This window comes from Mustela lutreola, chromosome 5, assembly GCF_030435805.1.
Source record: "Mustela lutreola isolate mMusLut2 chromosome 5, mMusLut2.pri, whole genome shotgun sequence".
NCBI classification, from domain to species: Eukaryota; Metazoa; Chordata; class Mammalia; order Carnivora; family Mustelidae; genus Mustela; species Mustela lutreola.
The window spans coordinates 118,823,526-118,850,297 of NC_081294.1; the positions used below are offsets into that span (position 1 = coordinate 118,823,526).

The 26,772-nt window shown below is 38.7% G+C and overlaps 2 protein-coding genes across 8 annotated transcripts in view; both read right to left on the reverse strand.

Moving 5' to 3' along the window:
- ARB2A (ARB2 cotranscriptional regulator A) overlaps positions 1-26,772 on the reverse strand; it is a 434,723-nt gene that overhangs the window by 118,982 nt on the left and 288,969 nt on the right. The window contains exon 10 of one of the 7 annotated variants that reach the window (XM_059175477.1): positions 15,677-16,962. The exons of the other annotated variants lie outside the window; for them this stretch is intronic. Coding sequence (XP_059031460.1) covers positions 16,928-16,962 — 35 coding nt within the window. The 3' untranslated portion in view covers positions 15,677-16,927. Of the gene's footprint in view, positions 1-15,676; positions 16,963-26,772 lie in introns of those variants that run through there. 7 annotated transcript variants of the gene reach the window in all.
- Positions 6,411-9,319, reverse strand: POU5F2 (POU domain class 5, transcription factor 2). The gene has a single exon (XM_059175481.1). The coding sequence runs from the start codon at positions 8,497-8,499 to the stop codon at positions 7,492-7,494; it is 1,008 nt and encodes a 335-aa protein (XP_059031464.1). The 5' UTR covers positions 8,500-9,319; the 3' UTR covers positions 6,411-7,491.

The window sequence follows — 26,772 nt, forward strand, 5'->3', positions numbered from 1 at the left end:
TTTTGGACCAAAAAGGTAAAGGGTATGGACATCTTATAGTAGGTATACAGGCAGAACAGGGCTACATTTGGGAGAAACAGCACATCAGAAAGGAAAGGCTAAATGGGAATCACAGTACAAAGACGAGTGTCACCCTACTTTCTCCTTCCCTATACTTTGTCTCCTCATAGCCCCCATATTCAATCTGTGGTGCACTGTTTTGTTCTAGTTCATGGAGATTCATACAATTATTATGGACTGGAAATAACTTCGGAGACCATTCCTTTTGATTATTTAACCCTGTAGGGGTTTCAAAGTCTTCATCTGTATCTTTTGAGTCAAAACCCTATCATCTGTTCCTTTACCTAGTTGTCACTTGACAGCTGAGGAAATGGGACTACATAACTGTTTTCCAATTATAACAAATTTTGAGAATCATTTCCCAATATCAGAGAGTAAGGTTTCTGGCAACTGAGATTACTGTCTCTACTTTTTCTTTTTTCTATTTATTCAGTTTTGGCTATAAATCATTGAGCACCTACTATGGGAAAGTTTTTAAGATGCAAAGGAAGGATTTATGAGATAAAAATAAAGCACAGACAATGTACAGTGGCAACACAATGGAGAAAAAAAATTATTACTTTCTAGAGAAGGAGAGAGAAGGGGAGGGGCAGAGGGAAAGAGAGAATCTTAAGCAGACTCCATGCCCAAATGGAGTTGGAGTCTGACGTGGGGCTCTTTCTCACAACCCTGAGACCATGACCTGAGAGAAATCAAGAATCAGATGCTTACTCCACTGAGCCACCCAGGTGCCCCTGGTGAGACAAATTATTGAGTGTCTACTGCATAAAAGGGAAGTCCTAGGGGTTTCTTTTTATATTACCTAATTTTATGCTTTTATCAACTCTCTCATATTTTGTGGGTAGCCACATTCTAGACAGATTCTATAGATGAGAAACTGGGTTGAAAGAAGTAACTCATTCAAAGTAAAACAGACCATAGATTACTGAGCTGGGATTTTAATATGGGAATGCCTGTGTCCCAAACTCTGCCTTGGTTATAGGACCACACTTCTCTGCAGATAGGTCCCTCTGGTTTAGAGTATTTGTCAACACTGATGTTGTCAGAGGAAATACTTGCATATTATAAAAGGATTATAAACATCAATCTAAATTAAGACACCCCCTGACCTGATATCCCATGGTATTTATTATGAGTTATAATTATATGTTTATTTCCTTAATATAGATGTCTAACCATACTTTAAGCTCCATGAAGGTCAGGATGGGCCTGTTTTTGGTCACTACTGCATCTTAGCACCCAGGACACTACATGTTATAAAAGGCATTCATTCATTAATATTTGATGACAGAGTATGTTAATGATAATTAAATCCAGCTGAAATTTTAATTGGGCTGGTGCTAAGAGCCGAACTGTTTCCCCACAAAAATTTATACATTTAAGTCCTAACCTGCAGTACCCTCGAATGTGACCTTATTTAGAGATATTTACAGTGACAATTAAGTTAAAATGAGATCATCAGGGTAGGCCCATAATCCAATGATTGGTGTTCTTAAGAGAAGAACATATCTGGACACAGATATGTACACAAGGAAGATAATGGGAAGACACAGGGAGAAGGCCACCATCTATAAGCCTAATATAGATCCCTCCCTCACAGCCCTGAGAAGGAATCAACTTTGCCCACATCTTGATCACAGCCTTCTAGCCTCCAGAATGATGAAAAAAAAAAAATTCTGTTCTTTAAGCTCCCCAACTGTTGAGTACTTGTTACGGCAACCTTAGCAAACTAATAAATGGTATATTGAAACAAACTGTTTTTCAATAAAAAGGTATATATGAAGATTTGTCCACTACTCAGTCAATAGTATTCAAAGTTTTACAGCTGTTCTCGGAACATTATCATCCATTCTAAGATAATAAATCAACTTGAAGCATCTTATACACCACCCTGGTCATTGCATCAAAATCTAAAAGAAGGTCTACATCACGCATCCTGAGAGAAAGATTATTATTAATAATATATTAATAATTAATTATAATTGATTAATAATAATTAATTAATAATCTAAGATAAATTTTAAATTATTTAAAATATTAAACAGGCACTCTTTTGAAGAAGATGTGGCAGAGCAGGTTGTACAGTATTAGAAGTGAATATTGAATCCGAGATGTAGTGAATTCTTGGGAAGTCCTCAATTTTTCCTTTTCCAACCCGAGGTATTTGGCAGGCAGTCAGTAGAAGAGTCAACAGTATTAAGTGGAGTTGGTTTGTACTTCATAATTTTGTTGGAAACTGGGGGATAAATGCCCAAGAAGCCCAAGTTCAATGCCCATGTAGCTCATTTTGCCTTTAGCAGAATTCACAGCAGGATTCCTAGCTAAAGTAAGATGGCAGGGCAGCAGCCCAACAGACCAACATGTTGCACTATTTTCTGAAGACAGCTCTGTAGGTAAATCACAAGGGCTCTTCAACAGCTTCTTGTCAAGCTTCTCTTCACTGGTGTAATTATGATAATGCTAATGCTTTGTTTTAAGGATTTTACTGGGTAACTGGGGTAGATTCATTTCATGACAGTTCATCTTTCAACTGGCTGGCGCTGTAATCACAGGAACTGACCCTGCCTTGAAACCTAGAAACCTATAGGTCCATTCTGTTTCTCCAAATATGTTAAGTAAGGAGGATTCTACTTGGATAAAAACCAGAATTTTGATATTTTCAAATGGTTTTTAAAATTGAAAAGTAAACATTCAGAAACACGAAAATGATTTGGGTTTATATTATATTCTAAATATGGGTTAACACCACTGAGGTATATAAACACACTAAATTGTAATTGTAAATTACCATGTTGTGCAGGAAAACAGACATATGGCAGGTGTCTTCACTCACTGAGCTACACCACAGCTCTTTAACATTAATGGGCATCTGATTTAAAACAAAAAACAGAAAACACCTAATTTTTAGCAATGTCTCTCTAACTGATATAGTCCAATACTCCTCTGTTTAGAGAACTGCTTTTCTTTTTAAAGAAACTACAAATTATGACTAAAAATGAAAAGGTCAAATTTATTATTCCAAAATATTGCTTTATAATGAAAAAGTACCATTTTAGAGATAAAAAGACTTGAAGAATGAGTATTTTTAGGAAACCCAGATTTCCTAGCACCTTCTTTTTTTTTTTTTTTTAAAGATTTTATTTATTTATTTGACAGAGAGAGAGAGATCACAAGTAGGCAGAGAGGCAGAGCAGAGAGGGGGAAGCAGGCTCCCTGCTGAGCAGAGAGCCCAACACGGGGCTCGATCCCAGGACCCTGAGATCATGACCTGAGCCGAAGGCAGAGGCTTAACCCACTGAGCCACCCAGGTGCCCCTTCCTAGCACTTTCTTTCAGAAGCTCTTCTTAAATATTTTTACTGTGCAATATATATAGCAAAAAAATTTTATAAATTAAATCACCAATGATACTTGTTTATGTATAGATTTGTGTAACATACAAAAGGTATGTAACATAGCTTTTTCCTTAAAAAAAAATCATAAAGCTTAATAAACTCTTTTGCCTCACTCAATAATCTATTCTGACCTTTGTCAAAACTGTAGCTCTATAACACAATTTTACCATTATGGTGTTTTTTGTCATTTACTTCCTCTTTGTTGAACATTTGGTTTTAACAATTTCTTATTGTTGAAAAAATGCTGTAATGATGATCCTTATTGCTAAATTTTTGTGTACACAATTATTTTCTTATAGAAATTCACTGAAGCAGAAATGATTGGCCAAAGAAAAATCACATTTTAAAAACTTCCCATATTGGGGCGCCTGGGTGGCTCAGTGGGTTAAGCCTCTGCTTTCGGCTCAGGTCATGATCTCGGGGTCCTGGGATGGAGCCCCACGTCAGCCTCTCTGCTCAGCAGGGAGCCTGCTTCTTCCTCCTCTCTCTGCCTGCCTCTCTGCCTACTTGTGATCTGTCAAATAAATAAATAAAATAATAAAAATATTAAAAATATTAAAAATAAATAAAATATTAAAAAAATAATAAAAAAATAAAAACTTCCCATATGAATTACCAATAGCCTTTCATGAAGATTGTACCAATTCATGAATAGCCAAATTCTCGTTTCCATTATTTTTGTCCCTAAGCACCACCATACTGTTTAAATTATTGTAGTTTCATAACAGTTGGTAGGACAAGGCCACCCTAACTCTTTTCTTCAAAATTTACTTATCTTCCTAAGTTTTGGTCTTTCAGTTTACAATCACTTTGTCAAGTAATACTCTCATATTCCACTAGGATTTTATTGGAATGGCACTGTAGTTTTCACTTTCAAAACACTGTCTTACACTGATAATACAATTTTGTACTCTAAAAAAATTCATTGTGAATAGGTTCTGCTACCAAACTAATACTGTTTAGAAAGCAAGACGATTTCTGGAAGAAAGCTATAAACAAAAGTGGCTATACTGAAAAATAAATCCCATGACATAGTTTTAGTATAATAAACAAAGATATATAGTATGTATATTTCAAAATGTGAAATTAGAGAAAATATTTAGATGCTATTTCAAGAGCAAGATAATGTTTTGGAATAAGGGAGCTTATGCTAACACTTCAAGTCTTCTCAGACAATAGACAGGAAAGGTTCTGGGAATAAGAGAAATTGTTCTTTATGATAGGAATTAATTAAAGTGTCAAGGGTTGATAAAAGTATAAGAACAATAAAGGCAGTAATTAATACAACATTTGTTCCAAATTTGAAAGACTTATATAAGAAGTGATTCAGGTCCTCTATTCTATACTGAGCTAGAGATATCCAGAAAATACAGATTCAAAGAAAACTACAAATTACTTGTTAGACCAGTACTGTGTCAAGGGAAAACTCCTGAAAGTGAAGTGGCCAAGGGAATGTATTTCTAGAATTCTGAAATTGTACATCTACAAAGAGTCATGTCTCTTTTGAGAATGTGATAAAAACTATCATCCTCATCTGTAAAGATGCACCTATGTACAAACACACTATTGCGTCTGTACTCTAAAGGGGCTCAGCATCATCAGGCTAAGAATACTTGCCTTGTCTGAGGAAAACACAAGATAAAGGCAACGTGATAAAGACTATTTCAGAATGATGGTGAAGATCTTAAGTGGTTGGAATTTGTGTTTTTAATTGAGGTTAGTGGGAAATCTGGCAAGTAGGAAGACTCTGGACTATTGTTTGACATCTGCCTCTACCAACTGTCCACTAATGGTACCAAGGATACGTTTGTTAGTGATGTGGTATATATTGTTTGATTTTATGTTACTTGATCTCTGTATATTTGACCCTGTTCAGCACTGACACCACACCGTTGGTTTTTTCCCACCTCGAAGGATAGCTCCTTCTCAGTTCTGAAGGATTTTATTATTAAGATTTCTGCTCATAATCTTAAATCTTTGAAAAATATGAAATTCTTTAAATGCCAAAGTTGCCCCAAGTTCTAGCCTTTTTTCTCTTCATAGTCCAAAGGAGCAGTGATGGAAAAATCTCATTTTAGATTATGTGAGGGCTGATCAGTGACATGTCGTGGTGCTTGCCTGAGTAGAGGGGCGGCAGCTGTGTGAACAATGCAGCTGTGCAGGTGCTGAGCCAGACCCTCGGAGCTGTTCCCTGAGATGAACAGCCCATTACCATTGCTCCGCAGGGGCTGCAGCCTGGGTCAGAGCCTCCTCACAGCTTTTAGGAGCTGAATGTTGACACAACGACAACAATCCATCCTGTCGTTAAATACTACCTTGCTCTCCACAGAAACTTCTCCCTTTCAAGGCTGTCCAGAAGGGCTGTCTAGGAAAAGGAAGAAATGGGACTGGTGCTATGGGACTTTTAGTGGGATAGTCCAAGAGTGAGTAATTAGTCATCTACGGAATCTCAAGCTAAGTAAGTGAAGTTTATCTCCATTTTCATTAACCTGTGTACACTGTCAGTATTTTATCTTTGAACACTGACAAGAAGGAAAAATATAGGGTGTCTGGGTAGCTCAGTGGGTTAAGTCTCTGCCTTCAGCTCAGGTCATGATTTCAGGGTCCTGGGATTGAGCCCCACACTGGGCTCTCTGCTCAGCGGGGAGCCTGCTTCCCTCTCTCTCTCTGCCTGCCTCTCTGCCTACTTGTGATCTCTCTCTCTGTCAAATAAATAAATAAAATCTTAAAAAAAAAAAAAAGAAGGAAAAATACACTTGGAAGAAACCAGAGGAAACTAGAAAAAAGCAATTAATAAAAATAAAAGCTAAAAGTTCATCAATTAGAAAATAAAAACAGCAGTAAATAAGATAAAATTTTTTTAAAAAGACTTATTTGTAAATACCTATACATTCTTTGTAAAAGCTGATTAAGAAAAAATAAAGTAGAGAAAGCAAAAACTGACACGAATAGTAATTACATAGAAGACATAAACTCAGACATAATATTTAGTGATGGAATTATAAAGCAACCAATATTACATGCAGGTTTACAGCAGCAGAGGTACAAACACAGAAGAATTAATTATTTCTATTTAGTATATGATAACCAAAGTTCACCACTGCAGAAGTAGAAAACTAGAAAAGATCGATTTCATAGAAAAGACTGGAAAAGTGGCAGAGGATGAACCACCAGACCAGCCACCAGGGTATGTTGACTTAACCACTGCAGATATTCTTTAAGAAGCATATCTGAGTTCAAAAGTAATAAGGGAAATAAAACAAACAGGTAATAAAACAAACAGCTGAAAACCAGAGAAGCAAGCTGGAGCTGGGGGCTGAGCTAGCGCCCTCTAGCATTTCAACCTCAGTAACAAAGGGATTCCAAATACAGTGACTGTGGCAGGTCGGGAGATACACCAGTGGGATTCCTTAAGGTGGAGAGCTGGACTGAGACCTCCACACAAAATTGAGCACTCTAAATGAGAAGGTGAATTAGAAACAAACAAACAAACGCCTCTTTCACGAAAGGGAGGAGAACAAGAAAACTCTTGCATTTTATCAAGGGCTCTGGGTAGGTTTTGTGTACTCCTGCCTATCCCAACCTCACACTTTCCCACAGAGGTTACTATTATCTTGGAACCCATGTTTGTATTTATATAAAGTTCTACTGGGTTTTGATAAAAAATGGTGTACTGAAATAATCTTCTGTGACTTGAGGTTTCACTCAATATTGTGTTTATAAGAAAAAAAAATCCCTATGTTTACTGATAACCACAAGGAATAATAGACACAATTTCTAATGAATTTAAAAAAAGAAACAAAATATCTGAAACCATATATGTATTGTAATGTGACTTAAAACCAATGGTAGGTAAAAACAATGGAATTAATAAACTTCAACTTCCCTCCCCGGAATTTCCTAAACAACTCCCAACTCATCCCTTAGGTATTCTTAACTTATTTAGACGGTGAATGGAGCTCTTAATGTTAACAGCCCTGAAATGAATCACAGGGACCCATTTTCCCAGTTCAACCCTTCCCAGAAGGGCACAGCCCCTCAGTTTGAAAGCCTGGGGTGGCCCTGAGCGTTGACTCGGGCAGAGAGGAAGGTCCCTGACACAGGGAAAGGGGTAGGGGAATACATGGGTATAAAGTAGGGCTCTTCGTAGTGCGGGGCACCAAAATGGATCCCTGATGCCAGGGGAAAGCACACTGGTCCCCCTGGGAAAGGAGGCCCGGCTGCCCCCACATCCGCCGGTGGGGAGAAATCAATGGTTGGCTGACGATCCATCTTGATCCGGTTATGGAACCAAACTTGGACCAGCTCCTTCTGCAGCCGGAGCTGGTCAGCGATGCAGCTGATTTGCTGGGGTGTGGGCTTCGGGCACTGCAAGAAGAGTTGCTCCAGGTTGTTTCGGATGCGATTCTCCCTGTTTGCCCGTCTCTGCTTCCGAGCCTGCCGCAGGATCATCTCCATTTTGCGTATGCCCAGAAAGTTCTTGGTGTCCACCTCCTCCAGCCACATTTTCAGTAGTGGCCGCAGCTTCCACATGTTGGCGAGGCTGAGCTGCTGGGACTCGAAGCGGCAGATGGTTGTCTGGCTAAGCACTCTTCCAAAAAGAGCCCCCATGGCGAACCCCACGTCGGCCTGTGAATACCCCAGGGCCATCCTCTTTTGCCTCAGCTCTTTGGCCAGCTGCTCCATCTCTTTCTCTACCTTCGAGACGTCCTCTGGCAGCACCAAACTTGGGGTGCATTGCAGGACCATGTAGGGTCTCCGGAAGGCGCCCTCCGAGGGGCTCCGGAACCGGGGCCCAGCCTCACCAGCTCCGACCCTGGGCCTGTGGGGTGCCATCCCACTGTAGAATCCGTAGGGTCGTGGACCCAGGGGCACCTCCCACCCCTCAGGGCCTGGGCTGATCCCTGGTCGGATCATCAGCATGCTGGGAACGGCCTGGGCACTCAACCAGATCGGAGCACCAACCCGCACTGGCATTGGCCCTCTGGGCCCGCCCCTACCACTGCCTGGCAGTGGGGAGAAGTCTGAGGGCCTGTTTCCGGCCATAAGCTAAGACCACACCCGAGCAGCGAGTCTGGTAGGAACTGATGGCTCTCGAGGCATCAGAGCAGCCACCAGCCTTGTCCTCGAGCCCCGCCCCCCAGTGGGCAGAGATGGAGGTGCAGGTGAGAGAAACAGTCCAGGAGTGTGCAGTGGTGGGGAAATCTGGTAGACTTCCGGGGAATCCCTTAGATCTCCAGGATTAAAGGAGTAGGTTTCCTACTCTGGTCTATGCTACCACGTCCCTCCGTGGTACAAGCCTCTCTTGGGCTTTGTACTTCTAAGGGATCCGGCATCTCTTAGGCACCAGCCCCATCCTCTCCCAGAAGGGAACCTAGGCATTACTAACAGCTCTTCAGAACTCTAGTATCTCATCCCTTTCCTCCATATTATCTGTGGAGGAATAGTCCCTTCTGGCTTTATAAATATTTACTGAATATCTATTATGCCAGTTATGGCTGGGACCACCCCACGGGTCATTAACTGTCACCTCACTGCTATCACTGTGCTCACAAGTACTGCCAACAGCCTCTCCTTTGCACATCTTCAGTTCCTGTGCCTTAAGAAACCTAAGCATCTCTGTCTAAATTTCTTCTAGTGCCCATCAATTTACTATTAGCCTCAACCCTGAACCCCCATGCTTTGCCAGACTGTATTCTCTCATTGGGGTTTTCTTGACTAATTCATGTCCCGTTCCCTCCCTGACTCCCAACCTTCCCAGTTGTTTGCTCTGCATCCCACCTCAGCTTCCTGATCTAGTCTCCACATACAACAGAGACCTGTGTATTTCATCCTTCTTCCCCTCCGGCGATAGATCTCAGAATGGGCCTGATCTGCTGTTCCCCACTGAAGACGCTTCTTTCAGTACCCGATTCACCAGTATTAGGCTCCCTTACCCCTGACCCTTCTCCCATCAGAAACCCGAGGATCTGAGATCATATCCCCAGCTCAAGCATCCAATCCTAGGCCTTAAGTGGAGAAAGTTAAGGAGGGAGTGGGACCTTAGGTTCAAAGCTTCCAGGGAGGGCTCTGGGAAGTCGAGGAAGACAATGATCTTGGCTGGACAATCCTAGCCTCTTACCCTTCCACTTTCCAACTAAACCATGATGTGGCTTTGCCCTACCCAAGTCCGCTGAAATCAGTCTTCTGGAAGTCATTGTCAACCTTCCAAAGGTCAAATGTGATGGCCTTTTAAAAATTCTCATCCTATTAAACTTCTCTGTGGTATCTGACAATGTTGACTAACTCTTCTTGTTCTTCCTCCTTAAATTTCCAGGAAATGCTGGTAATAGCCAAATCTGTATTTTAGTCTGACCTCTAATATCCAGTTCTGTATTTCCCATTGCCCCAAATCAAATTCATTATTTGCATTCCTAAACCTGCCTCTCCTCCAGGGCTCCCTCAGCTGTTTAATGGCATCATCCCTCATCCAGTCACCCAAGTTTAGACCTAGAAACTGTTCTTGACCTTTCCCATTTCTTCCTCCCTCCTTCCCTTCTTCCCTTCCTTTCATCTTTCCCAGCCTCATCTACCACACTCTGGCCAAGTCCCTGCACCCCATCTTACTCCATGCTCAGTGAGAATATCTCACCACTTTGCACTAAAGAGGCTATGCTTTTCAAGATTATTATGTCTTTAGTAATGCTAGTCCCTCTATGTGGAATGGCTTCCTTTTACTTTTTGGTTTCATTCATTCAGGATTCTGAGCAAAAGTCATCTCATTAGTGAGGCCTTCTCTAACCATGTGATCTAAAACAGTATCCCTTATCATTCTCTGTTCCCTTTATTAAGCTTTGTTTTGTGGTTATTAATAGGTATCACCACCTAATATATAATTATTAGTCTATATGCTTATTGTATGTTTCTCTGCTGCTAAGAGAGCAGGGACTTTGTCCAGGTCACTGCTGTGTCTATGGCACCTACAGTTGTGCTTGGCTCAGAGAAGGTGTTCAGTAAACATTCCCTGAATAAATGAAGCATGTTCTACTTCCAGCCACCTGTAAGATGAGGTTTAGAAGTGACCTTAGGATGAAACCTATTCCCAGCCACAGTTAGTGCCTGCTTCTGTGGTGCTCCCCTTGTACTAGTATATGTTTTCATTGTAATATTTATCAGTAACTATTTATTTCACATCTCTCTCCCTCCACCTATAGTGTGAGGTACTATAGAGGGGCATATAGGTGCTATACAGCTTGGGACCTAATAGAACCCTGACTGACATACTGTTCGATAGACGTTTGCTGAATGAGTGAATGAATTCTCACCTGTACAATTCTGAAAGTACAGCATGTTTAGTTTCAGCTTAACAAGAAACATGACGCTGCCAGAAGCCTCTCCATTCTTTCTCTCCTGTACTGGAATGAGGCCCTTAAACGGCTCTTACTAGGTGGAGGTAGTAGTAGTGTGAGACTAAATTCAGCACAATACTACAGGTAAAAAGGGTTTAGATGTGGATTTGAAGCAATGGTAAAGGGGGAAAGAACTGGGAAGGCAGCTGCCATCTGGACAGGCTGTGTATGTGACTGCTGTCTGCATCTCTACTTCGGCCCCAGCTAGAACATGTGCTGGCAAAGAGCAAGGATCTTGTCTGTCTGGTTCAATGCCACAACCTCACCACCTGGAACTGTATCTGGCACAGAGCAGGAACTTAATCAATATCTGTTTTATGTTAAATAAATGAATGGGTGCAGCATTAATGCTGAGAAGACTTCTGTATTTGCTTTGAAGTACATTTCAAGATGATAGTCTATGAAAAACAGTTTACAATATACAAAATTTCACTTAAGAATCATTTTGCCGCTATCTATTCTTGCCAGGTATACTTACGTGTTACTTCTTCTTTTTTTTTTTTTTTTTCAAAATTACAAAGCAACCAGTGTCTGCCAAATAGAATGAAAGGTGGATCACAAAGAAGAATAAAGAGAGCAATTACATAAATTAAGCACCACTTATTGAAACCAGTCCATTTGCAAAAGAGAACTGCAGAGAAGAGTTTCATTAGTTGTCTAAAAACAATAGCTGAATAAAAATATTTTTGTGAATTGGAAAAAAAAGTGAATTGAACTGAACTTGAGGAAAGACTGAATTAACTGAGTTAAAACAGTAGCTAAATCCATTTACTAAATTAAAAAGTAAAGCTATATTAACTTGGAGGGTTTTAAAATTAACTTGGGTACTCTCAATTAAGGCTTTCTTGGTATTTGGTCAGATTTCATTTGCCAACATGCCTATCTTCTGTTAATGCATATGTGCTGTCACAAATAAAAGCCCGTATTCTTAAGGGAAGTCTTGACATCTCCTTAAAAGTATATTTAATATGCTATGGAAATGGGGTGATCAGCGAAAAAAAGCAGGAGCACAGTTGGGTTGGAAGAGAAATAGAGATCAGAAGAAGGCAGGTGATGGGAATGCCCCAGACAACCAGCATTGCTGGGACTGGGGCGCTTGAAAGGCTAATCCATCACCTTCAGCAAATACAGAGACCTCTTAGTAAGTGATTAGATTACAATGTACGAAGCGGGCCAGTCTTATCCATAGGGAATTACAAAGTAAGGATAAGAAACACATGGTCCCAGGCTCCCATGTATTTATAATCTAAATGGGGAAGAAGAAAAACTGTCAGGAGAACAGGACAGCTACACTTGCTCAAAGAGAAGTTAACAGTTTTCTATTATTAGGATCTTTGGAATTCAGAGAAGTTAACTTTTAAGCAGAAACTCCAAAAGCATCAGGATTTATATTATTAGGTCTCCATAAGTATTCTCTATTCTAAGACAGCAAAACCAGCTGCCAAGATCCACTAATGGTAAGAAGCAGTAAATAGTGGAGGCGAAGTTAATAATAAACATTCTTGTAGGATTTGCTTCAAGTTTCATCTCTTTGGAAACTTTAGCCCATACACTAGGGACCACAGTGCTCTCCCTCAGCCCTGAATTTGCTGTGTTTCCACTTAGATAAATCAGTTGTCTTTACAGTAAATTACTACTTTGTTAAAGAGATTCCAAATTAATTGATCTTGGTGCCAATACCATGATGAATTCATGTCTTGGCTCCACTGCCTAGGAGAGATGAAACTTATGAACATTACAGACACCATTTGTTTTGCACTCATGGGCCAAAGAATGTGCTAACGCACGAGCTATGCATAGTATTCTCAGTATGGTATGCACACAAAGCCACCTGGATGTGAAGGAGGTGGGCTTTGACTCCCACCATCCCTTTGACCAGTTATCTTACTGGCTAGGAAGGTGATCTTTGTTTCCTCATCTCTCCAAATGCATCTCTCCCAAAGCTGCTTATGCTCCAGAGAGAAGAGCGGGCTTTGTTCAAGAATATATGAGAAAGTTCATTTCACCAGCAGAGGGTCCAAAAACAAAACAAAACAAACTTTTTGCATGTAATTAAATCAACAGAGCAGACCAGAAGTTCTAAGAATGATGGCTAAATTAGGCAGAGGGCGAGGCTGGTTAGATGGTGCTAATTTCATGTTTTTCCCCACCCTGCAAGTATTCTAATAACTTAGCATGTACCAGGCATCAGGGTGTAAAGGCACTGTCACCTGGAGGGCAGGCGCAGGTCCCCAAGAACCACAACAGTCAAGGAGCAAGACAAAAGGCAAAGGCAGGAGACAAGATCCATACACCGGGCACTGGAGGTTTCTCTCTAGGTCTAGGAAGTTAAGTCAAGCATCCAGGAAAACTATGGCAGCTGAGTATAGCAAGGGAAGATGCCTCCCACCTTCCAGGGAGAGAATCAGCACCACACTTTACAACAATTTAGTTCACAGAGAACTACCTCAAAATGCACTAAAATGATGAAACTGTTAATCCTTCTTTAAGTAGAAAGCTGTGTAAGACAAAGTGAGACATCAAAGATTAGTCAAGCAATTAAGGAAAAGGGTACCTGAAGGTAAAGGAGATGGATGAAGAACACTGAAGTTGTAATAACCTGCAAAAAGTTAACCACATCAATGTAGTCACCGCAAAATAAATAAATAAATAAATAAATAAATAAAAAATTACTTATTGCTCAATGAAATAGATTCACAAAATAGCTAATAGCACTGTTCTGCAAGAGAGGCCAAGAACAGGGCGAAAGGACAGCTATTGGTGACCAACAGTAATGCGACATGTTTTTACTCTTCTCAAACATGTAGAGAAAAAACCAGAATGCAGTAGTGCTGGCAACACAGAATTTCTTTTTAGATTAAGATTATGAAGGACTTTTCCTTGTTACTTCTTTTTGTTATTTAAAAAAAAATGACGCTGTGGTGACGGAACTGCTGCTTGGAAATAAAAGCTCATGACACAAATGTAACACAACCACATAGCCAGACTACAAAGAGATTTTGTGTATTTAGGGGAAAGTCCTTCCATTATCTTTCGTGGAGCTGTGATATTCATGAATTACGAACTTCCTGTGCTATAAAATCATATTAAACATAAAAACTCTACAGCCTTCACCAGAAGCCTCAAAGAATTTTAAATGTCTGTATAAGGCAGGAAGAGCAATTGAGCTGAACAGGGCTGAGCTGAAAAGGCGCTCTGGTGATGAGTCAGGGATATTCACGGAGAGTCCCAGATAGACAAAGTGTAAAGGTTTTTGTTAAGTCAAGCAGGATTTAAACAAACTTTTTAGCTGAGTTTGCCCTTGTTACACAAGAAAAGCTTTAAGGATGTTCTTGCATTGATTATTCTAGTCACTGTCTTCTACATTCAAATTTGTACTCCACTTTAGAGCAGGAGATACATAATTTGTTTAATGAAAAATTTTCCATTATACTGCACAGTAAAATACACCTAACAGAAATGACAGCTTATGACCAATGAAACTGCTAATTCAGGAGGTGACATGGCCTCAGAGAAGTAAATGAGAAATAGAACAGAATTTCTGTTTATAGGAGGTAAGTCTTCTAGGTGCTGTGACAATTACTATTTTGTTAAAGAGATTCCAAATTAATTGAAATTGGTGCCAATACCATCACAAATGTGGGGCCTCTGTGCATTTCCTCAGACTCTCCTTAAGAAACTATGAGCTAAAGTAAGCCAAATACAGGAACTCAAACATTTTTTGGAAAAATGAACATTTATATTCAGTAACATGAAATGCAATAATGACCACAGAAAATTGTAAAGGTAGTACCAGACTTAAGATTTTAAGTTCCAATACAGTAACTTTATCTCAGTATATAAATTAAAAACTCCTGTTAGCATTTTATTATTTTATTTTTTAAAGATTTATTTGAGAGAGCGCGCACCAGGGGAGAGGCAGAAGGAGAGGGGGAGAGAGAGAGACTCTCTTTTTTTTCCTTTAAGATTTTATTTATTTATTTGACAGAGAGAGACACAGCAAGAGAGGGAACACAAGCGGGGGAGAGGAAGAGGGAGAAGCAGGCTTCCCGTTGAGCAGGAAGCTGGATGTGGGACTTGATCCCAGGATCCTGGGATCAGGACCTGAGCCAAAGGCAGATGCCCAATGACTGAGCCACGCAGGTGCCCCGAGAGAGACTCTTAAGCAGACTCCCTTTTGAGCAAGGAATCAGATGCTGGGCTCCATCTCAGGACCCCAAGACCATGATCTGAGCCGAAATCAAGAGTCGGGTGCTTTACGGACTGAGCCACCCAGGCGCCCCTCCTTTTAGCATTTTAAACCTGACAGCGTCCTTAGTTTTACATAGTGAGGTTAATAAATCAGGTTATTAAAGTGAATCTTCTTCAAAGTCACCTCACTATGATTTCAAAGGTCTTAAAGACAACAACCAGGCTATCAGCCTCTTCTCAGCAAAAGACTCATGCCCAAATCCACATTTATTTGTTTAGAGTTCATTGCAGCTCTCAGTAGGCTGTTCTCTATCCTATGTGTGTGCAGATAATATCAGGCAGATGATGGTTTCACCTTCTGAGAGCCTCAGAACTCTAGGAAGCAATTATGTCAAAGCAGCTATGAATGGAGAACTGAAAGCAAGATTTCAATTATCATTATGTGTTTAATGAAATTTTAACTATCTTTTTGAATAAGAAGTGTAAAAAGGTATATAGTGAAAATGCACAGCATTTATTTTTAATTTTTATTTTGTTGCCAATCATGGCATCATTTCCAAGTGTTGACTTGGTTAACTTCCAGCTAGAATTTTACATTTTGCTTACATCCAATTTCCTGTAATAATTTAAATTCAAGAAAGACATTTGTTTTTTTTTTTTTTTATGATTGACAGAAATGTATGAGAAACCAATGAATTTAAAGACATTTCTCATAAGGATATGTTCAAGGGCAGGTGCCATTTTGAAAAGAAGACAATGTATTAAAGAACTGATAATCTTTCAGAGACAGTATGAAAGAACAGGACATTAGGAGAAGAATGAAAGGGAAAGGGTCAGTGTGGAATTTTAGAAGATTTAGAAGAATGAAGAAATGAGGTTGAATACTGAAAAACAAGCAAACTGAGGATAAATACTGCATTTCTACAGAAGATGCATTTGGAGGCTCTAAGAGCCATGACACATGACTAGAATCAGGACTTAGTCTACAAAATACAAAGAGAGAAGCAGGAGAGAAATGAAAGTTTTTAATTCTCAAATACAGAAAAGCAATGAGCAATTTCTCTAAAACCAGAGTACTTGATTTGCTGGATAAAACAATTTCTAATAGGGGCGCCTGGGTGGTTCGGTGGGTTAAAGCCCCTGCCTTCGGCTCAGGTCATGATCCCAGAGTCCTGGGATCAAGCTCTCTACTCAGTGGGGAGCCTGCTTCCTCCTCTTTCTCTGCCTATTTCTCTGCCTACTTGTGATTTCTCTGTCAAATAAATAAATAAAATATTAAAAAAACAATTTCTAATAATAATAACAATTATAGGAAGTCCTTGCTTTGCACAATATAAAACGATTATAAAAATGACCACGCAAGTTGAGACCATGCAAAGTGATCAAGATAATCAATGGGAAAAGCTGTGGCTGTTTGATGACCTTTACAGATTTTTTTTTGTCAAAACATAAAAAATCCTTCTACTCCCTATGAAAAATGAGTAAGGGAATGAAGAAATGGTAAAACCAGTTATATTTAGTACCCTGTAATTTAAAGCATTAGAAACATTATGAATTAAAATGATTTCTTTGTAAAAAACCTACAAAAATAGTTTGAATAGTGTTTGCCTTCCCTTCATATAACTTATGATAGAGTTCAAGCAAATCTTTTTCTCTTTTGGCTAATTTTCATGCTCCTGTTTGGATGAGCTTCCAACATTTTATCCTTTGCACTTGCAATGCCGTGAAATATCTCTTAGAGTTCATTTCATGTGAAGTGTTTTTTTGCTACCGTCACTTCTTCGGGGACATCTTCATCTTTTTCGTCACAAGCACTTTAGAATTTTACTTCCAGCACTCCATTTCTTTGCTGCACTTTCATCTTTGCTGGCCAAGTCTTTTTTGATCATTCATTTTTATAAAATCGAAGATAGTACTGTCTGTGCATGAACTGGAGAACAGATATGCAGTGATCAGTCAGTGAAAGATTTTGAAAGAAGTGATGTGATTGGCCACTGATCATGTGCATCTGTTGTTTACATAGAGATTTGTACTTAATGCAATTATTCACAGTTAGTATGCTGTGGTAACTGAAGTCTGAACCTTGTTTATCGGGGTATTGGCTGTTATTTAACTAAAGTATGGCAACTGAAATTTAGGTATTTGGGACCATACAAAATGAAGACTGCCTATATTTAATGAGTCTTAACTATATGCCAGGACAATTTTAACAGTCTAATAAGGATTATTTCACTTAATTCTGATCATACCCCAATGAGATGGTACTAGTATTATCCCCACTTTATAGACAGGGTGATTACAGGTATTCATCTGATCATATATATATTTTTTTTAACTGGAAGTTTTTATTTTTTTTAAATTTTAAAAAAATTTTTTATTTTTTATAAACATATATTTTTATCCCCAGGGGTACAGGTCTGTCAATCGCCAGGTTTACACACTTCACAGCACTCACCAAAGCACATACCCTCCCCAATGTCCATAACCCCACCCCCCTTCTCCCAACCCCCCTCCCCCCAGCAACCCTCAGTTTGTTTTGTGAGAGTAAGAGTCACTTATGGTTTGTCTTCATCTGATCATATTATAGAATTAATTTTCCTACATATTCAGGAGAATATAAACTACCTATAGTCATGATAAAACCACAGTTTTTCCTTGTAAATGGTGACTTACTTAAAAGAGTTTGAAATGATAACTTGTTCATTTGAAACATGTATCTGAAGTGAAAAATCAGGGTCTCATACCAGCAAGGAAGGAAGGTGGGTAGTTTCAGAAGATGCACTAACTCTTGATAGCAGGGGGGGTACCAGTCAATAAAGGAGGATGCCAGTAACTAAGAGATACTCTTGGGTTCTGAAGGAATTCACCATATGTCCTTAACTCTTCTCCCCACACTACCTATTTCAATGATCATCCTGTTTACGAACGAAGAGAATCTTTGCAGCAAACAGAAGACTTTATGCTAGGAGATCACAAGCTCCTCTAGCAATCTTTATCCTGTTAAGAGTGTAGACTAGTGCCTAGTACCTATTAAGTGCTCAATAAATCTCTGTGGAATTAAGAAACAAATATTTACAGTTAGTTTCTGGACTCAAAAGAACCGAGAATAACTCAAGTTTGTGGAAAGACATGAAATTAGGCTTTAATTTTAGGGGAAATAAATTAACTAAAGTTATTAATTAACTAATTGGTACAAATAACTAAATTTTGGTTTTCTGAGATGTAAGCTTTACCACCTAGGCTGATTTTACATGCTTGACATTGTTTCTGAAGAAAAGCAAAACCAAGTAACTCTGAGAGACTGTTCTTTTATAACACGAGTGCTGCGGAAGTCTATACTACAAAGGTTATGGAAGACTATACTTTTCACTATAAAATTCAAACCACATATCATCTAGTTTCACAAGTAGCTTTCCCACTATTTCCAACTAATTTTACCCAAATATTGGTTATATTCAATCACTTGTATGTGCGGCCTTAAATCAATAATTTCTTTTTAAAAGCTTAATCACTTTCCCTCTGGAAACTAAGCAGGAAAGGTATGGCTACTTTGCCGCAAAATTGAAATGGAAAGAAGACCCTAAATTTCTTTGAAGGCAATTTAGTAAAAGGAAATAAAAATGAAAATCTGAAATCACTCATATTGCTTTTTAAAAATACCTGAAACATTCGCTAAAAATAAAAAAATCTCTAAGCCAATATTGATTTTAGATGGTTATTAGAAATTTTTAATTTAGGGTCTCTTAAAAACGTGTCATTTATAGAGATCATTGCTATGCAAAGCTTAAAATCATGTTTCTGTTACTTTGCCCAAATTTTCAAAAAGTCACTTCTATAGTATCTTAGAAATTAAGAAATTGTGTAATACAACTGAATTCTGTCCAGGATTGTGCCATAAGATTATTCAAAATATCTGTAAACTAGGTGGTATAAGACTTCTTTATTCAGTGGTATAACATATTGAATACTTGGGGTTAGATACACATGACTGAAGGGGATACTAACAAACAATATGGACAGAAATACCATACCAATTCTCAAGGAATATTTAGACATCACATATAAGTTAAATCAACTCTTAATACCTAAAAATGAACTCACCAATCAAACAAATTATCTCTCAAAATTTATCATTTAATAAAACCATATTTATCATTAAGTAGAACTAAAAGGGACTATATTTTTAAAAATATGAGGAAACAAAAACTTAAAAAAATATTATCCCTGTTTTCCAAGCACTGATAACCAACTGAGAGCAACCTGGGGTCTCATTTTTAATTAATTAATTAATTAATTAATTTACAACTTGGGATTTTATAAACCGAAAATATTTGGCCTGTTTATGGTACCTATTGTTCACTTTGAATTTTCATCTTGGTACCAAAGAATATTTCTTCTGTAGGTTCTGAATCACTTCTAGAAAGCAAGAGAGTTTTTCTGAAGGGTAATGTTTTCAGGGTAATTTTGCCAGCAGACAGACTTGTTATTGGTGACTTGATGTCCGTCTCTGACAAGACAGACATAGCAGGCAAGGGAGGGTGCAGACGGAAGCAGACAGGGAAAGCATGGGGAAGAGCAGGGACTGTGTGGCTTGGGGGAGGCACATATCATACAGTGAAAGAGGAATGAAGGACAGTGGACTCAGGCAAACCACTCAGGTCAGGCGGGGGCAGGCAGAGAATGTGGGCTGGGGCAGATGTGATGCCACGGGCTGCCAGACGAGTCTCCAGGTGGGGGATACTGAAGCAGGGAGACAGAGGAGACAAAAACTGTAAGAAAAGAATCATACATAGAGACAAAACCAGATGAGAGGCAGAGAAGCAGAGGTCAATATACAGACACAGAGAGAACCATCAAGCGCAGTGACCCAGACCAAACTGACAGAGGGAAGGAGAAATAGAGGACAAGCGAAGCACAGACAGCCGTGGGAAGGGAGATCAATACTTAATATATAGTAAGAAGGATGAACATTTCTGTCTTAGGGACTGCTGGTCCCCGAATTAGTTTTCCAACAATTAAGGACTAACATTAAAAGCCATGAGACACTGCTATAGGGATAGTAAAAGTAATAACTCTTGCAAATTGATTCATAATGTATAATTTTCAAGTAAAAATACAAATTCATATTATTTGGTTATTTACCCCAAAGTACTCCAAAAATAATTATATATTTTTAATCTTTAAAGGGAAGAGTTAGCTCAGTAAAAGGAGAGTTGCCACCTATACTGCCAATTCTTCGAAGGATTTTTCACAAATTGGTTCAGAAAGCTGTAAAAAACATGGTGGCTATTTTTAATTTTTTTTTTTTTAAAGTGAGATTTCTGAAGTGAAATGAGTTATATTCACTGTGATTACTGGAAAACTGAAAGAATCAAAATCAGAGGAAAATACTGGATCTGATTAAGTATATATAAACAGGGCAAACATTGGTGATGTACATAAATATATAGTTAAATAGACTATTTTAAATGACTCTTTAATCAGTTATTTCCCTGGAGTTCCTGATCCTCGCTAATTACAATGAATGATTCACTGAAAACACAAGAATTTCTGGTGGTCAACTTTTAGAATACACATCCCTTACATTAACTAATAATTATAAGGCAGCATAGAACAGTGATAGGGAAACTAATTGGTGAATAACGGCTACAAGGCCAATTTTACAGTAATGAACAAAAACTGCCTGAAAAGTATTATTTAGTTAATGAAAGCATCACTTAAAGGATTAGAATACATAACCTTTGAATGGAAAAGAGGAATGCTGTAGTTCTTGAGCAGTCTAGGCAGTGAAAAAGTGTTACAGTATCATATATGCTAATATGCCTTAAAGATCTGTTTACAAAGGCAAAGTATAGATTTTCAATTACCTAATTAATTTGAGCTGTGTCTTAAAACATATTAGACAACTCAGCTTGTCTACACACTCTGAATGACACCACATCTAGAAGCAATTACTGTTGATTTCTCATTGCTATCTTTAGAAGCAAATGATTATTCACTAACAAAGAAGAGATATAACTTCTCAGTGTCATTTCCTCAAGACATATTTTCAGCAATAAAGTGAAGTAAATATTTAGCAAATATTCACTAAGTTCAGTCAGTGTAAACAGTTAATCTACACTGGTTTAGCAAAGTAGAATTTGGGTTATGTTAGCAGGTTGTCTACAACTCAAATTCATATAGAAGCTACTAATTTTCCACTTTCTGTTCTGGTAAGGAAATGGGACTCAAGAGGTACATATTATCAACAGCCCTCTTCTACATCCAAACCAAGAGGAGATAATCTAAATATTGTAAGTTTTCAAGTTTAATTCTTTACCCCTAAGACAGGTTCTATGGTTCTCCGTTTTCCTTTTTTTTTTTTTTTTTCCTTCTTCTTTTTAACATTTAGGCTGTTATCTTTCCAATTTTGAGGTGCTCAGATTTATATCAAGTGTTCTAGGTCAAGTGAAATATTAGAGAAAAGCCTGTCTCAAGGTGTGATAGATGGATACAAGATGATACAAACTCTAGCAGGAAATAAATTGACAGGCACCACACCTCTAAACTACATAGATTTAGTGAATCTAGGTTCAGAGAGTTCCTTCACTGTAGGTGGCAAAATGAAGCTATGAGGAGGCAGGGCCTTCCATCCTGTGTGCCTGGTGCAAAGTGGTCATAGGTATGTCAAAATACCGACCCCTTCACCCTTCAGGTCAGCCAGGAGTGGCTCTGACCCTTCACCTCTGGACATAAGCAACCTTGCTGTGATGAACCCCAGGGCAGTATATGTAAGTTTTATTTTTCTTTCTGTACACAGCTACAGCTCAAGGAAGAGTGGAATACCTTAATGATTTTCTTGTATGCATGCTTTATGGTTACCATAAATCTTGGAGTACTTGTAAAATGGATCTGACCATAAGGTGAGGCTTTCAAGGACCCAGAACAAGAGACTGCTGGAAGGGAATAACGGCGCAGCTTTCAGAGCTCAGTAGGTAGCCTGGAGTTGAGGAAAGATCTCTAAAGTCAGATGGGCAAGTACTGTCTTTATTAGTGGGAGGTGAAAATAGTGGGAGGTGAACTAGAAAGAATGTTCCAGAAATGTCATCTTCTCAGTGAACCTCTCCATGGCCACCCTTCTAAAGTTGTATGGCTCTCCACATATTTCAGGTCTTCTCTTCCTGCTTTTCTATTTCTCCTACCAGTTCCCACAGTCATAAACTCTCTTTGTTTACCTCATTTTTTATTTGTCTCCCTTTCTAGAACGTAAGTCCACAAAGGACATTTATCTGTTGTAATTCATTGCTACATCCCCAGGACCTGGCACAATGTCTGGTCCACGGTAAACACCTGTTGAATGAATGCACACAGACTGGACATACCTAACCAGAGAGGCAAGTAAGGAACACATTCCGAGGGGCTTGAAAGGATACGAGTCTTAGCAGTAGCACTTACCCAGACCTAGCCCCTGTTACAAAAATCTGGCAAAGAGCAGCCTGTTAGTCACGAGCCGGCCAAAGCAAGCTGTGTCCAGACTTCTAAGAAGTCAGAAGACAACAGTGCTCTGTAACATTCTCTGTTGTCAAACACTTATGTTTTGCTTTCCTTTCACCATGGAGGAATGTTTCCTCATACATAGCCAAAAATTATATTAGCTATTTTTGAGGAGAAGCATGCCACAGAAGATCATTTCTAATTTCATTCTTACTGCTACCCCATGTCTCTTTTGGCCTATTGCATCTATACTTCTATGTCTGACTTTATACTTTTCTTCCTACTATTAGTTTTCCTTCTGCTTTCTTCACTGTATTTTCTCTTTTTCTGTGTCTCTGGTTTCTGTGTAATATTTTGTGACCCTTATCAGAGTCACAGAACACAGGAAAACATGAAAAACTAAGTTATTTGTTGCTTAAAAATAGAGACAGGGAAACGGAAAGGGCAGTGTGTCGGCAAATACTTTTTCATTCCCATACGATTAAAATAATAGTTTAAAAATAAATGACAGCCTTAAATTCTGAAATGATTAGTAAGAATATACAGTACCACATGAGGTTTTTACAGTGTCTTTTTTCTGATGAACTCAAAATAGCCCTCCAGATACTACAAAAATGGTTCTCATAACATTTCTAGAAGATAACTGAGGCAGACATTTGCTGTTACCATTTTATAATCAACACACAAACAACACAGAATGTGGGTTATACAATAAACATAGGTCCTACTAACCTATTATATAATTCTTCGAATAACAATGTTTTTAATGGGCTGATTTTACTGGTAGAAAACACCATCAATAGACTGATGCAGGGCAAATAGTCACTTGACATGGTAATACGCATCATTCACTATATGTTAAGATGACTAAAAAGTCAGATTTTAAGTATAGGGTACAACACTGCCAATTCCTAAGTGTGGAGTTGTCAAGTATTACATCTGCTTTTAAAAATAAAAATGACACGACTGCCCTGATAATAATTATCAGTGGTATTTTAAATATAATTTAAAAATTTTACTGTACCTGCTTTAAAAAAATATATATATATATATAAAACATTGATAAAGTAAAGCTATTAGGAGCTGCAGCAGATCTTTTTTAATAAAGTAAAACATATTTGTAATAAAGGAAAAATATGGTATTAAATGAGTATGTATTTTTACAGGCAATTTCACTGCTATGACCATGAGACTTTAGTCAAACAATAAAAGCATATTATAACTTAAGAAAAACAGTAAATTAGAAAGCTGGCAAAAAATATCTTCATTAAATTGAACATAGAGTCTGGATATCTATTACTAACTTCTGCTCAGAAAATTATAGGTGTTTCAAAGGCACTTCACCACACTTTGGTTATTTCCATTTGAACTTCCTGCCATCACTTCCACGGCCATCATCTCAATTAGATACGTCATAGAACAGTTTCCTCCTCTCTTGCCCTTAACTGATTTCCCTCTCTAGTCTCCCTTATATTTCTGGTAATGTTTTCATAACCCCAGTTACTTTCCACTCCAGTTTGTTGTTTTCTCCCTTTGCCTGGCTTCCACGTCCAATCTACTGGCTGTCAGGCGGTGCGAATTCTTCCCGAGCCCTATTTCTCTTCACTCCCCTTTCCTCTTCATTCTCACTGCCAGGAGTCCAGCTCAAGCCATCCACCCTATATACTTGCTTCATCATCACAGCCTGCTGAGTCTGCTGTCTCCAGTTTCTTGCTCCTCTCTTTTATCCATTTATTAAATTAATCTTCAAAATCCCGGGCGCCTGGGTGGCTCAGTGGGTTAAGCCGCTGCCTTCAGCTCAGGTCATGATCTCAGAGTCCTGGGATCGAGTCCCGCATCGGGCTCTCTGCTCAGCAGAGAGCCTGCTTCCCTCTCTCTCTGCCTGCCTCTCCATCTACTTGTGATTTCTCTCTGTCAAATAAATAAATAAAATGTTAAAAAAATAAATAAATAAATAAAATCTTCAAAATCCCATTTTGATCATGCCATACCCCTTATTCAACATTTTTGAAGAACTCTTTGTGAGATATCATTGATTTTGATTGAAAAACTGTTGAGTTTTTATAAGTAGGTATGGAAAATGCTGGAGGTGCTGCATCTTTTCTCATTTGATGCAACCTAACAATGACAGGTTCAAAGGGAAGAACATACTAGTGGTAGGTAGAGGTCCAAGAAACAGGTTTTTTTTTCCTGGTAAAAAAAGATAAGTCATGATAAGCTACTCTACACTGCTATGTCCCCAACTTCCAGAATAGTACCTGGGACATAATATAAATGACCAATACATATAAGAGAAATAAATGGATATATGATGGAGAGTGTATGTGAAAATCTCCTTCCGATTTAGGCCAAATTTGTTGGAATATAAACACATAGGAAATAGAAGGGTGCAGGGAGTAACAAATTCTGTCCTAAGAAAATTGGTCAGTGAAAAGCTGCAGAGTGAGAAAACTTAGTGATCAAATGATACAGTGAGCAAAATGTGATAAAGAAGAAACTTAGTATCTTGTCTCTGATACAATGTACAGCAAGTCTAATGAGGCAGTCAGGGAAGCAGGCTAGGAATGAATTGTCTTCGATAAACTTTTTAGTGCCTTTTTAGAAAGTTGCTTCAAAATCCTCAGGTATCAGGGCAAAGATGAACCTTATAAGACTTTAGCTTCAAAAAAGTTAAGGTTGTTTCTACTTAGGCTTCAGTGACTACCAGAGTTCACGTTTAAACTTGCTGTATTAATGATTTACTGCTGTGGAATAAATAACCGGCAAGCTGGGCAGATTTAAAAAATACACATTTAGCACTCACAGGTCCTCTGGGTTAGGAATCTGAGTGTGGTTTAACTGAGTGACTGGCTTAGGGTCTCACCATCATCAAGGTATTGGCTGGGGCTGCACTTATCTCAAGGTGGATCGGCGGGGGAGAAGATACTCTTCCAAGGTCATGCACAGGGCTGTAGACAGGCCTCAGGTATTCACTGACTCTTGGCCAGAGACACCAGTTCCTTGCCCCTGGGCCTCTGCACAGAGTATCTCACACAGAGATGGCTTTCATCAGAGAGAGCAAGTAAGAGGGTAAGAAAGAGCCTGAAGTCTGACAACATTCACTGGTCCTACATGTTCCCCATTATCCTTACTTAAGTAGCAGGCTTCATAAAACGGTCAAGTAACTTTCTGAAGACTCAGTTATGGTGCTATCTTAGGTGACAACACCCTGTGGGTCTGAGACAATGTACTCTAGGGTATGGTATGTACCGTACATCAGCGTTTAATACATGTGATATTTCTCCCAGGTCTGGGAATGAAGGGATGGAAATGGGACTGGCTTCTTCTCTTTTTCCTACCCTCAGTGACCTACTAGCAAAGCTGTTTTCTCCCATTCCTATGATTTTAGGCTCTGTTGATCTAAAAGGTCTTCATTCCATAGGGAGGAATGCTTCTATTAGATGACACAACAATGATTCTATTGAATTAAAAGCTCAGACTGTCATCGTGCCACTTTGGGCTCCTTATACCACTGAATTAACAAGGAGTGGAAGAGTGTTACTATATTGGGGGAGTGACTGATCTTGATAACTAAGGGATAATTGAGTTGCTACTAGACCATGGGGATAAAGAGGAGTGTGTCTACAATGCAGGAAGTCATCAAGGACACCTGTTAGTACTTCCTGTGATTAATGTCAATAGAAAACTACAACCATCTAACTCCGCGAGGATAGCTTCATTCCTCCAGCTGCTTCAGGAATGAAGGTATGGGTCAGCCCACCATGCAAAAACTATGATCAGTTGAGGTACTTGTTAAGAACAAAGGGAATAAAGAATTAGGGTAGTTGTAAATACCAATTATAACCACATGGCTACTTATAAAAATGAGCAATGTAATACCTATGGGTATTTCTTTCTTTTTTTGATTTGAATATATATTAAATAATATAATATATAATAATATAATAAATAATATTATATATTATTTAAGATATTAAATTATTTTAGTTTTCCTCTCCTCTTTTATTTCTTTATCATCTCGTGTAAGATGTATCAACAGTAACTAGCCTTATCTCTCAGTATTTAAATTATAGGATACAAAAGGTGAGAAGAATGGACACCAGCCAAGAACATTACAGGGGTTTTGTCACTTTTTAAAAATTTTTTATAGATTTTCCTTATTTATGTATGAGAGACAGAGAGAGGGAAGGAGGCAGAGGCAGAGGGAGAAGCAGGCTCACCCTGGAGCAGGGAGCCCAAAGCGGGAATCGAGCCCAAAGCGGGAATC